This window comes from Plectropomus leopardus, chromosome 12 (genome assembly GCF_008729295.1).
Source record: "Plectropomus leopardus isolate mb chromosome 12, YSFRI_Pleo_2.0, whole genome shotgun sequence".
NCBI classification, from domain to species: Eukaryota; Metazoa; Chordata; class Actinopteri; order Perciformes; family Serranidae; genus Plectropomus; species Plectropomus leopardus.
The window spans coordinates 8,531,511-8,545,023 of record NC_056474.1 but is presented as its reverse complement, the minus strand read 5'-3'; the positions used below and the strand labels follow the sequence as shown (position 1 = coordinate 8,545,023).

Genomic DNA, 13,513 nt, shown 5'->3' with positions numbered 1-13,513 from the left:
GTGTGTGTGTGTGTGTGTGTGTGTGTGTGTGTGTTGTGCAGCTAAAGGTATAACATTTGCCACTGAACTGTATTGTATAGTACTCAATTAAATGTACTAAAACCAAAAGCAAAAATTCACAACGTAGGCAATCAAAAAGCTTGAAATGAAATGCATTTGAAAACAGCCATCAGTGTTTCAGTTTTCTTGCGTATTTATAGCTATTAAATAATTAATGCAGTTTAAGTTACATTATTTTGAAATTAAGCATGTTACATTTTAGTATTGACAAAACAAACATAATAGTAATAATAATAAATATATTTCGAGTAAATTATGGGCTACTGTACAAAACATCAGGTAAAACATAGTAGCAAATGTTAAAAAAAATAACCTTTGAATGATGTATGTACGTAGAGTGACAATAAACAACAAAAAAAATGTACATTAAAAAAAGATTAAGATTACAGTCTACAGATAACGCATACTCATTGAAAAAAATGCATCGTTTTCTAAAAGCTTGACACTTTTTTATTTTTTAGTAAATTGGTTGATTTAAGAGGAGCCCTTAATTCTACGAGGAAAAATATTAGCATTTAGAATAACAAAAATTTAGCGTTTTAGTTTTTTAAGAATTAAATGCCCCACGTTTCCGGTGACGCGTTCAGGCCACGCCTCCTGCTTTTCACTTCCTGTAAACAAAGCAGCAGCAGCAGCTGTCTGCCACATTCCTGCGTTTTCGCTCATTTTCTCCACAGTTCAGCGTTTTTCGGCGATGGCTCAAGCCGGAGTGGTCCTGGACAAGGACCAGTTCAACTGCTCGATATGTCTGGACGTGCTGAGGGACCCTGTGACCATCCCCTGCGGACACAGCTACTGCTCGGGCTGCATCCAGAACTACTGGGACCAGGACGACTACTTGGGGATCTTCGTCTGCCCGCAGTGCCGACACAACTTCAACCCGAGGCCGGTGCTCGCCAGAAACACCATGCTGGCCGACGTGGTGGAGAAATTCAAGAAGACTGGGCTCCAGGAGGCCACGACGACTCCTGTGAATCACAGTTTCGCCGAGGCAGACGATGTGGAGTGCGATGTGTGCACCGGGAGGAAAAACAAAGCTGTCAAGTCCTGTCTGGTGTGTCTGGCCTCCTACTGCGACGTCCACCTGCAGCCCCACTACGAGTCCGCTGCCTTCAAGAAACACAAGCTGGTGTCGGCCTCCAAAAAGCTCCAGGAGACGATCTGCAGCCGACACGACAAGCTGCTGGAGGTTTACTGCCGCACAGACAAACAGTGTATCTGCTACCTGTGTCTGACAGATGAGCACAAAGGACACGACACGGTGCTGGCTGAGGCCGAGCTACAGCAGAAGCAGGTAATCAATACAATCACACCGAAACTGATTGATTCAAGACGAGGCTGATCATCAGCAACAGTGCTGATTTAGTTGTTTCATACAGGCCTGGTCTGATGGGATTTGTGTTGTGTAAGAGAGCTGTGAAATTGTGGCTTACTTGGGTTTTCACAAAGTGCTGAATGACTTCATATTTCAAAAATAATTAGTATCTTAAACTAATGGGTTAGTGCTTCAGCATCAATATAATGAGAAACTCAAAATATTAAAATATTTACTCAATATCTCAAAATGATGAGAAACAAGAGTTTCTTAGTTTCTTATCATTTTTTTAAATACTTTAATTTTTTTTAGATACTTAGTCATTATGGGTTTCATGTTTTAAATTTAATTTAATCTTATCATATTTATATTTGTATTTAGGTTTCAGATTAATTTATTGTCCAGTAGATTTCAATGAAATGGAAACGTGTCTTTGGCACTGATATATAATACAACAAAATGTGTACTTTTTTCACAACTTCAAAAAGAATAAGAGACTTTGTTTTAAAAACTTTTTGTAACGTAAGTTTTGTTCTGGATCTGGCCTAATGTGGTCTTGATGGAGGAAAAGCAGTGAAGTTGCCCCGCTGTTTTTGCAATTTGCTTTTAAGTTTAGAACAATATTTCACTTTAATCTTGTATTTAAAGAGCCGCTCTCATTGAAATCAAGGTCTCCTTACCAGGAAACCAACAAACATATTCAGTAAAAGGAAAACACAGACATGACATCTGTAAACAAAATATACATCAGTTCCACATGAAAGAAAACGGGTAATAGCGACATTCAGATGCCAAAGTAACATTATAATATCTTTAAAATGAATAAATATAATTTCAAAACTTTTTCATAATGCACACACTTCTAAATCCAGTCTAATTTGACTATAAAGCGGTGAAATCTGAAATTTTAATGATTTTAAAAATAAAATAACCCAGTTTCATTAATCTAAAACTTAATTTTAAATAGTTGAAATTTAAGTAGGGGTGGCCAAACTATGGCTTGTGGGCCACCTGCAGCCTGCTGTGTGTTTTTAAATGGCTCACAGCAAACTTAAAAAACAAAACAGAAATATAGCTTGGGCATATTTATAAGAAACTGCATATTTAAATGTGATGTAGCTTTAATCTTGAACAACCACTACCAGCAAACCCAGCCACTGCACTTCTTAAATTAAACACTAGATGTCGATACTTCACCTACAATGATTCATTATTAGTGGATAAAAACATTTTAAAAACATTTACCTCAGTAAACGTGGCAGCGGCTCTGTAAAGACAGAGAAATACTTTGTGTAATATTGTAATATGTGAATTAATAAAAAGGCTTTTCTGATTTAGAAACACTGATTTTCTTGTTGTGTAACTGGTTGAAAACTATGCATTCACTATTGTTTAGCCCATGACCCTTTATATTTTTCAGTATATGCCCTACAATCCAAAAAGTCCAAAAAGTCTGGCCACCTCTGCTCTATAGTCTTCATGTTAATTTAGTCCAGGTTTGATCAGTTTAAACAAAGTCTGTTGTATCGGCAATCAAAACCCTCAACTTAAAGTGACATAACAACTGAGAGCAGAGCGATAGTAGTCCATAACTCCTAAACTTAAGTCTTAACACACAGGAACATTTATTAAGTGATTCACTTCGATATATTACAACCAGTATCAAACTATATTTAGATCAAGTTGAAGTGATTTTAATCTCAAGTTTTCATCATGTTTTTCCTCAGAGAGAGCTCGGAGACATGAAGCAGAGCTCTCAGCTGAGGATTCATCAAAGAGAAAAAGGAGTCCAGGAGATCAAACAAGCCATTTTCTCTCTCACTGTAAGTGCCAACACTTCCTTTGGACTCATAAATGCAGAATATCACCACACAGATGCTAAAATATGTCTCACGTCTTTCATATTTCTGTATACAGTTGAGAAAGTAGAAATTAAGATAATGCCTTCTTTATGTCGATCTGTGTTACTCCTCCAGCGCTCTGCTCGGGCAGTAGCAGAGGAGAGCGACGCGGTCTTCACCGAACTGATCCGGTCCATCGAGCTGAAGCGTTTTGAGGTGAGGGAGCTGATCAAAGCTCAGGAGAAGACGGCCGTCAGTCAGGCCGAGCAGCTGCTGGAGAAGATCCAGAAGGAGATCGCTGAGCTGAAGAAGAACGAGGCTGAAATGGACAAACTTTCCCACACTGAGGACCACGTCCATTTCCTTCAGGTAACAACACCCAAACTGACACCATAAAAGTAACTCAGGACATTTACTGAAGTGTTCCAAAGTCACGTACAAATACCTCAATGTTGTACTTGTGTATTTCTGTTTTCTGCTACGACATGCTTCTATTTGAGTACACTGCAGAGGGAAGTAATGCATTTTGTATTTCACCATGTGCAAGGTACAAGGTAGATTTATTTATCTGTATTTTCTAAATTGTGATTGTTCGGGATTTTGGTGCAACAAACTGCCCATTTTTTGTTTCAAGCCACAGAAACTCATATATAGAACTTTTTAAAAAAAAGTTGATTTAACGACAAAAATATCCTCAATGCAGCAAAAGCTTCCTTCCATTTGTTTGAAAAAAATACAGTTCGAGGTACAGTATCTATAAAATAAATTAAATTATTTTTGTATAATGATACTCTAGGTATATTTTGCTGACAATACTTTTATGTAAGTAGAATTGTGCATGTAGGACTTTTACCTTGTCATAAAGTATCTTTTATAATGTGGTATTATTCAAATTATTCCAGTGTGTTGGATTTAGGGGGATATATTGACATAAAAACGGAATCTATTCATGACTATGTTTTCATTAGTTTATAATGATTCGAAGCAAAGACATTTTATTTTTATTGTTTTATCTTTTAATGAGCTGACATATGGAGTGGATTCTGCCTTGTTGTTTCTACAGTAGCTCAGAGTGGACAAATCAAACACGTTTTTGCGTTTTCATGTTCTCTTATTTCCAGCCTAGTAGCACATCTCAAACTCCTGTTCTCTGTGTGCGTCGTTCCAGAGTTGTCAGTCTCTCCAGGCTCCCCCTGTGCTGTCAGCTTTGCCATCAGTCACCATTGACCCCGGCCTCACCTTCGGCCCCGTGATGACAGCCGTGTCAGATTTTAAAGGACTGCTCCAGGAGGTGTGCCAGGGAGGATTTGTTAGCATCTACGAGAGAGGTATATATACATATTCAATTTTTGTTTTTTTTTTATCTGATACAAACTATTCCGTCATCTCTGTTTATACGATTTTCTCTCTTTTGTAGTGAGAGAGGTAGAGATTGTAGGTCCTCAAAATGCTGCAGGACCACTGGACACAACGCAGCCCAGTCAAGGTGAACCAGCTCTACATATGGAAGCACCAGTAGGTAAGTCAATAAACCTGCTCACACTCATCTGTTAAATATGGTGAAAAAGGTGGTAAAACGCCCGGAAACTTTTGGCAGTCCAGGATGCGACTTAAATAACTCAATGTGAATGTAAATGCAGCTTTAAAGGCATTTTGTTTAACTTTGTACGATTCATGTAATAAAAAGCAAGTATTGAAAGTTTCTGGACAATTTCTTGTTAAATTACACATTTCTTCCGATGATTTGAAAGAAATCAAATCCTCTTGCTCAGGATTCAAAGGGTTAAGGCTCGCCTGAAGCTTCCTCTTTCCTGATAACAGTTTTCTTTATTTTCTTTGTGAGAGTTTTTTTTATCTGATGCAGGATTTAAGGATAGAGGCTGCTGTATGCTATACAGACTGTAAAGCCCTTTAAGGCGAATTAGTCATTTTCCTCCATAAATAACTGGCTGGAAAATCTCAGGTACCAGAACTCTGACCTTTTTTAAAATACATGTTTAGACTTACAATTAATTTTTTACTTTTGAATTGGTTAATTTATACCTTTATTTTCTGCTGCCTATCCAGGTCCAGGTAGCGTTTCATGATTAATTAATGATATTATTAGGGATTATTGATTTATACAGCTGGGAAGTACTGACAAAAATGTGATGCAATTATATCATTTCATTCATGTACTTGGTAAATAATTATGGGTCATATAATCTGGACTGCTTTATATTGATATTTTCCATGCTTCTATTACATTCTGTGTAATATGAAAAAAAAGAAAACTTTACCCTGTTTGTTCGTGCATCTCATCCTAACCACATTTTCATGGCGCACAAACACCTCACTCAACTTGTCTGTTTACTGTAAATTTTGCTGAATCTGCATGAGTGGAGGGATGTGAGTGCTGCAGACTGTGACAGTTTGGACAGCTGAGACTTTGCAGTAACATTGTTTATTCTCTTTGTGCTCGCAGTCATCCCTTCGCCTGGCCTCGACCAAAGTCCTGTAAATCCTCTCAATCCGTTCCTCTCTCCAGGGCCTTCTGTGCCCACCTTTACCTTCTCACCGTTTGGTAAATGCAGACACAATCAAAAGATAATTGTGTATACATACATGTATCTATATCAATAGCTTTCTCTCTCTCTAACATGTTATACTACACACTACAGATGAAGTCCAAAAACATATTTGTGATTTGATTTATGACTGTCTTTGTCACGTCAGGGTGCTGTAAAGTAGACTAATAATTCCTGTCCTGTCTGCTCAGGCTCCAAACTCTCCTCAGGAACCAGACAGAGGCACCTTCAGCGACGTGCTCACCCCAGGAGGAAGTAGACTTGTAGCCGACAACAAAAATCAAAATTTCACATGCACCAACACGGGCTGATTGTCGTAATACCTCAGTGCTCTTCTCTCACAAATCTGTGCTGACACTTATGAATTGTACATTTCATAATTCGTCTTAGGGTATTAATTTATTGCTGTGTTTTCAGCAATCAGCTATACTTGCATTTTGTATTATAGTGCAGGAAGTAAAGAGATGAGGAAAGTATTTAAAACCACAGAACATCACACTGACAAAAAAGTATCAAAGAGACAGTTGACTCCCAATTCAAAAATCATTTCTTTCTTCTTTTCTTAACTGGAGTGCTATTTATCAGTCTAGATAATTTCAGTGTGAGCTGCTGAGTGTTGGAGATATAGGTTGTAGAGATGTCTGCTTTAATAAAACTAGATGGCACTAAACACCAAAAAATACATTTTTAAAACTCAGCTTCCTACTGCGCTGTGATACAGTTGGTTGGTATAAAGAAAATATCTTGAGTAACTGGGTCATGATTTCTGAAAAGTGACATAGCTGTTGAGTTTTTAACTAACTAACTAATTTATTTATTTATTTGCGTTTAAGCACCTCAAGCCGAGTGCCATTTAATTATATCATAGAGAAGGCTGACATCTCTATGGCCAATATCTCCAAAACTCTGCACCTCACACCAAAACAATTTAGACTGATAAATAATACAACAGTTGAGAGGAAAAATATGTATTTTTGATTTTGAGGTAAACGGTCCCCTTAAGCATTAATAGGCAGCACACAGCAGGACTGACTCACTACATCTTATTTCAGTATTTAAAAGTAAATTGCCTTGAAACTTAATTTAACTTTTAGTTTTTTTTAACAAGGTTATGCTTTTATAATTATTTTTCATTTTTAACTAAAACTGCAAAACAGTCATTTTGTTGCTTTACAGACACATGTAATATTATATTGTGATTTGTGACATTAAAAAGTAAACACACTTGTACAAAGCAGACTTTCTCAGGGGTGCTGTTTGTTTGCATGAACGTTAACATTTTATGGTACTTTGAGCACATATGGGCGCTAGGTGTTAGGTGTCGAAGTGGAATAACAGGTTAACTGTGCACACAGACACGCTGCAGGGCGTTTGTGTAAAATGTGATGTGTCAGATAACGTTCACATGTCAGTGCATCTAATATGAACTTATATAACGTACACTCGGGGAAGGTGCTTCAGTCTTAGTACCGTTTGCCTCATCAGCGACAGCCCATTTGCTTGTTTTGCTGGTTTGCTGGCTGTGATTGGAGGCTTCAGGCTGCCGTAGGTGAAACCTGAGAAGCTGTCTTCAGCACACCTGAGCGCTACGCCCATTTTTTTGCCTTCCAGTTTCCGCTGGAGAGAGTAGGAAATGGCAGCGACTATTTCGATCGAGCAAGAACAGTTTTGTTGTTCAGTGTGCCTGGAGGTTTTAAGGGACCCGGTGACGATCCCCTGTGGCCACAGCTACTGTTTGGACTGTATCGAAGACTACTGGAACAGGGCCAAGCAGAAAGGCCAGTACAGCTGCCCGCAGTGCAGGCAGGTGTTTAACCCCAGACCTCTGCTCAGTAGAAACACAGTCCTCGGGGAAGTGTTGGAGAAGGTTCAGCGCTCTGGATTTCAAGCTGCAACTCAAAACTTGGCCAAACCTGAAGAGGTGAAATGCAGCGTTTGCACTGTGAGAAAAAGCAGAGCTGTTAAATCCTGCCTTGTGTGCTCCGAGTCTTACTGCACGGCTCACTTGAGAGTCCACGAAGAACACTTTCATGGGAAGGCCCATAAACTGATCCCTGCTGCAGATCAGCTGCAGGAGAAGTTGTGTCCACATCATGAGAAATCACTGAGGCTGTACTGTCGCACTGACCAGCAGTGTGTGTGTTCCCAGTGTGTGAAAGAGAGACACAAGGGCCATGACGCAGTCTCAGTGGTCCAGGAGAGAGCAACACAACAGGTGAGTGTTTATTTTCTTTATACAGTCCTGTTTCTTAGTAGCTTCATTTGCAATTATTTGCAAATGTGTGATTGAATGTGAGATTACTACTATTTACTTTAGTATTTCAAATAATATTCAGCACATGATGGACTTTTTTTTTTGCATCATTATTTATACAAAGGATTTTTGTGTGTATTTGGTTTTAAAAGAGTATGCCTCAGTCTTTGATAACTCTGATTATATAATTTTGACATCATCATTTTAGCTGGGGCCTGTGCTGAGTCATGTGGGACTCACAACAGCAGAAGTTTTCAGATATTTTGCATAGGTAAAATTATTAAGTATGTTACAAGTAAAAGTCCTGCATTCAAAATCTCTTTTAAGTAACAGTGCAAAGGTATTAGCATCAAAATAAGCCTAAACATTTAAAAGTTAAAGATGAAAGGTACAAGGTAAACATAGTTTAAAAAATGAAACAAAATTGAAATTTAAGGTGCTCTTTACACACAATTGATCCTTTCAGAATAATGGAAACTGGTATTATATTAATGGATTTAATTTTTTGATGCATTATTGTGTACTAAAATGCTGCAGCTGTTAATGGTGGGACTAATTTTAATTACATTTAAAAAAGCTAAATAATGGTCTTATCATCTAGATAAGAAAATGAAGTCTTATCAAAATGATGATACAACATCATGATTTATTTGTTGATTACACTTTTTACTTTGAATCTGAATCTTGCATTTAAAATTTAAGTTTATTTAATTTGCCCCTGGGGAAATGTGTGTTGGACATGAAAAAGTAAAAGTACAAAAACATCAGTGACAAAATTGACTAAAATTACCAAAGTACTCATTATGCAGAATGATCCATTTCAAAATAATGTGTATTAGCCTTTATTATTTAATTATAATTACTGATGCATTATTGTGTAAATATTACTTTAATGTTACAGTTGGTACTGTTGTTATTGCTATATATATTTTGGTGAAGCTTGTGAATTACCGTTCCCATAGTGCTCTAGGGGATGTAAACAAGAAGTATAGTGCTGATGCCATGGCATACATTCGGTCATTTATCAGTGGTTTTAGAAAATTAGTACCATGGAAAGTAAGCCTAGTAGTTCTAGTTTTCAATGTATCCATGGACGTAAAGGCACCTACCACTTGATGTCTTTAACAATGAAGAAAACTTAAAAACGTGACGATTCTTAAAGAAGTTCTGAAGTTGTAAGAAACATTTACTTTTCATATGATATGGACGTTTATTTTATGATTGAAATTAGCCATCATGCTATCCCTGGAATGATAATAATGTGATAAAGGCACACTGAATCTAAAAATATGTATGTCATGTCTGTTTGGTAGGATTTGACGGAGATATTACTCCATGTTTGAAACCATCCAGAAGTGCCAGAGTGCCCTGCAAAACTAATTTTAAGTGTGTGTGGGGCTAAGAAACACTGACACAATAGACCCTTCAGAATATGATTTTTTTTGTAATCTGGTTTTAACATTTCAAATATCAAATACAGGGATAAAATGGGTCCTGGTCCTGCAGCCATATGATGTGTACTGATGTGTTTGGGTTGAAAGTTTGGGTTGATAGACCAAAGGCTTTCCAGTGCAATCCTTTGATTTTAAAAGTATAACTTCCCATCTTGAAAGTTGACCGAAGGAAAAAAATTCGACTGAGCAGCCTGAGGGACTGCGCTTTGCGGTATTCATCTTTTGTATTCTGTTTTAGAAAAAACTACAGGAAACCTCTTTGAAGTCTCTGCAGAAATTGAAGGACACTGAGAAGGAACTCAGATATGTGGTCAGATACATCAAGGTGAGTGCATTTGCAATATAACGGTTTTAATGTGCTGTTGCCTATAATAATAACAACTATACACTCATCCAGAAAACTGTTAACCCTCCACAGCACTCCACAGAAGCAGTCGTGGAGGAGAGTGAGAGGGTTTTTTCCAAGCTGATCCGCGCCATCGAGAAACAAAGCAGTGATGTGAAGGAGGTGATGAGAGTCCAGGAGAGAGCAGCTGTCAGTCAGGCGGAGGAGCTGCTGGAGAAGGTGCAAAGGGAGATAGTGGAGCTCAGGAGGGCCGATGCTGAGCTGGAGAAGATCGCTCACACTGAGGATCACGTCCACTTCCTTCAGGTACGGAACAAAACAGAACTCGGCCGGTGTTGTGGGAAAAGGCTTATTGAGCTATGTTATTTATCACCTTTAGTAAGTGGTGATAAATGACTCAGTATATTTAATCAAGAACTTTAAGTACAGTTTTGAGGTACTTACTTACTTAACTTAACTCAACTTAACTACTTTTTACCTATACAACACAGCATTTCAGAGGCAAACGTTTTTACGTTTTTCAGAGTTAATGGTTATTTTTCAGATTCAGATTAGAAGTACAAAATAAAATTTAAAAATGCCACTGTATATCATGAAAAAAATAATTCAAAAGGTTGTAATACAAGTCCTAAAAAGTTGTATTTCCTTAAAAAAAGTAATTGTATGTATATTGTATAATTAAAAAGTCATTAAAAATGTCATAGTATAGTATGGTATGTAATTCTGTGTTGTATGTCATAGAAAAAAATCTCAGTAAATGTCATAGAAAGATTAATTAAAAAAAATCATAGTATGCCATGGAAAAACATTGAAAAAAAGTTACTCGTCACAGCGGTAGTGGATTCAAAATAGCTTTGTTGTTACAGATGAGAAGAAAATGCTTTCAAACTTTGCTTAATTCAACCACATGGACCATTATTATCATTAAATCATTTTTAAAAATTCATAGTACAGTATGTCACTAAAAAAATTAAAAAGTCACTAATCACAGTGGTAGTAGTATTTATTGATTAGGATGAAAGGCTGCCATGTCGACTTGTGTTTGGCAATCAAAAAAAATTTGATTATTTTACTCAATGAGTTATTGATCATCACAGATATTTCTTTCATAGTAATAAAACAATATTGATTCAATATTTGAAGTATTGCATTATTATTCTAATCCACCTAATGTATTTTATCATGTATTTTATTTTTAAGCTTTTATATTTTTATTAATTTGTTGAATGTGTTGCCTTGTGTGAAGCACTCTGTAAAACATTAAGATTATGATAAATGATTCACTTTAGCACATGGAAAACATGTCTCTCAACAGTCAATATGATTTTAAGTGTGCAGTGTGAACTTTTTCTTATAGTTAAATGACTACTTCATGACCCACAAATTTGTTCCTTCCTGTTTTGTCACGGTTGTTGCGTTTGCATTCAAATACTGTCCTCTAATTTGGTTATGATGCCTGTCACTGCAGAAGTGCAAGTCTCTTCACTTTCCTACGAAGAGTGTGGAGATGCCCAGCACTGACACACTTCAATATACGATGTATAAAACATTGAGAGGAGCACTGGCTGATCTCAAAGACAGTCTGGATGAAACACTTGAAAGAGAATTCAGCAGGATCTCTGATAAAGGTATGATGTCTTCTTTACAGCTGATTACCATGAAGATTTTTATTTTGTAAGCAATACTCACTACATGTTTTCTGTTTTTCTAGTAATTTCACTGAAGGAAGCCAGCAATCAAAGTACCTCTGAGAAGACTAAAGGTATGCAAGCTTCTGTTAATCTGTTAATGTCTGTTAATGTGACAGTTCACTGAAAATGTAAGGGTAAAAATTGCTATGCAACAACAGATATCACGGACAGCTGTTAGAATTATAAGAAGCAAATGTAATCCTTAATAAACTTCACAAATTTCTGTTATTACTGTTCAGTTCTAGTAATGCAGTTTTGCATTTAGTTTGCACAAGTGGTGTTTCCATACCATGGCAGAAGCTGCTGCTCAGCTGCTGTAGGTACAATCAATGTCAAACGCTGCACTGATTCTCAGTTTTATTACTTTCAAATGTATAAAATAAAAATATGATAGTATACCAGGCTGAAGACACTGGTGAAAAAGTCATAATATATTATGTCAAAAAAAGTCATTTTATAGCATGTTGTGAAAAGTGTTTAACACGCCAGAGTATAGTATGTTGAGAAATGTCATAATATAGCATGTCGACAGAGGTCATAATATAGCATGTTGAAAAAACTGTTGAAAAAGAAGTCATAGTATGTTGAAACTGTCATGTCATAAACAATTAAAGTTTTTAAAAGAAGTCACATTATATCCATATTATAGTATGCCAATAAATGTGATAGTATACAAGGTTGAAGAAACTGGTGAAAAAGTCATAATATATTATGTTGAAAAAAGCCATTATATAGCATGTGTGTTTAAAACATCATAGCACAGTGTTGAAAAATGTCATAGTATAGTATGTCAAAAATGTCATATTTAGGATGTGGAAAAAGTTTTAAAAAGTCATGTTGTAAAATGCCATAGAGTAGTATGTCAAGATATGACATAGGATAGTATGTCGTCCAAATTACTTAATTATGTCGTTCAAATTACCCAAAAAAAGTCATGATATTGTAAATCATAGTCATAGTATGGTATGTTTTCCAAAATAGCCTAAAAAGTCATAATAAAGCATGTCATCTGAAAAAGCCTAACAAAGTCTGATTATATTAAATAATTTGATTTACCATGAAACAGTCAAATTATGGCACAGCCAAAGGCAGGGTCACAGCATCACACACCACGATCCAGGCGCAGCCAAGATTCGGTAAAACTACAAAACAAGAGAGCACAAAAGCTCTGGAGAGGCAACCAAGTTAGTATAATGCCGTAAAAAGACATGAATGTTTGCAGATGGAGGGAGCAAAAAAAGGAAAAAGGAGCTCTGTGTATCATAGAAAGTTCCCCGGCAGACTAAACCTATGTCAGCCAAACTAGAGGTTAGTCCAGGCAACCTGAGCGAGCCCTAATTATCGGCTTTATCAAAGAGGAAGGTCTTAAGTTTACCCTTAAAAGTGGAGACGGTGTCTGCCTCCCTGATTGAAACTGGAAGATGGTTCCATAGAAGAGGAGAGTGGTAACTGAAAGCTCTGGCTCCTATCCTGCATTTGCAGACTTTGGGAACCACAAGTAACCCTGTGTTTTCAAAACACAGTGCTCTTAAGAGTTGATAGGGAACTATGAGCTGCAACAGATAGGACAGAGCCTGTCCATTCAGAGCTTTGTAGGTAAGGAGGAGGATTTTAAATTCAATTCTGCAAGTGGAAGAAAGCAGTCCTTGAAGTTTGATTTATATGGGAGGCAAAAGATGATCCTTGATCGAATATAACTCAGAAGTTCCTTACAGTTGTGCTCGAGGCCAAGGCAATGCCATCTAAAGAAAGGTATTTTCTGAGGTGTTTGGGGCCAAGAACAATAACTTCAGTTTTGCCTTAATCAGGAAATTGCGGCTCACCCAGGCTTTTAGGTCCTGAAGGCATGCTTGTAGTCAAGATAACTGATCAGGTTCATCTGGCCTCATAGACAGACACAGGCTTGTGTTACACTGAAGCAGACTTTAGCAATGCACAGAGGATTGATCATTAATATGAACAAACTGGGAACAGTCTGTATGATT

The 13,513-nt window shown here is 37.0% G+C and overlaps 2 protein-coding genes across 2 annotated transcripts; both read left to right on the top strand.

Moving 5' to 3' along the window:
• The first annotated feature begins 667 nt into the window (after positions 1–667).
• Positions 668–6,403, top strand: ftr67 (finTRIM family, member 67). The gene is made up of 7 exons (XM_042498096.1): positions 668–1,354; positions 3,103–3,198; positions 3,352–3,585; positions 4,385–4,544; positions 4,634–4,735; positions 5,681–5,779; positions 5,975–6,403. The coding sequence occupies exons 1-7, from the start codon at positions 755–757 to the stop codon at positions 6,040–6,042; spliced, it is 1,359 nt and encodes a 452-aa protein (XP_042354030.1). The 5' UTR covers positions 668–754; the 3' UTR covers positions 6,043–6,403.
• Positions 6,404–7,406: 1,003 nt separating this feature from the next.
• ftr87 (finTRIM family, member 87) lies at positions 7,407–13,030 on the top strand. Its single transcript, XM_042497484.1, has 6 exons — positions 7,407–7,998; positions 9,730–9,816; positions 9,910–10,143; positions 11,306–11,465; positions 11,549–11,599; positions 13,011–13,030. Exons 1-6 carry the CDS (start codon positions 7,417–7,419, stop codon positions 13,028–13,030), a joined length of 1,134 nt encoding a protein of 377 aa, XP_042353418.1. The 5' UTR covers positions 7,407–7,416.
• Positions 13,031–13,513: the final 483 nt, after the last annotated feature.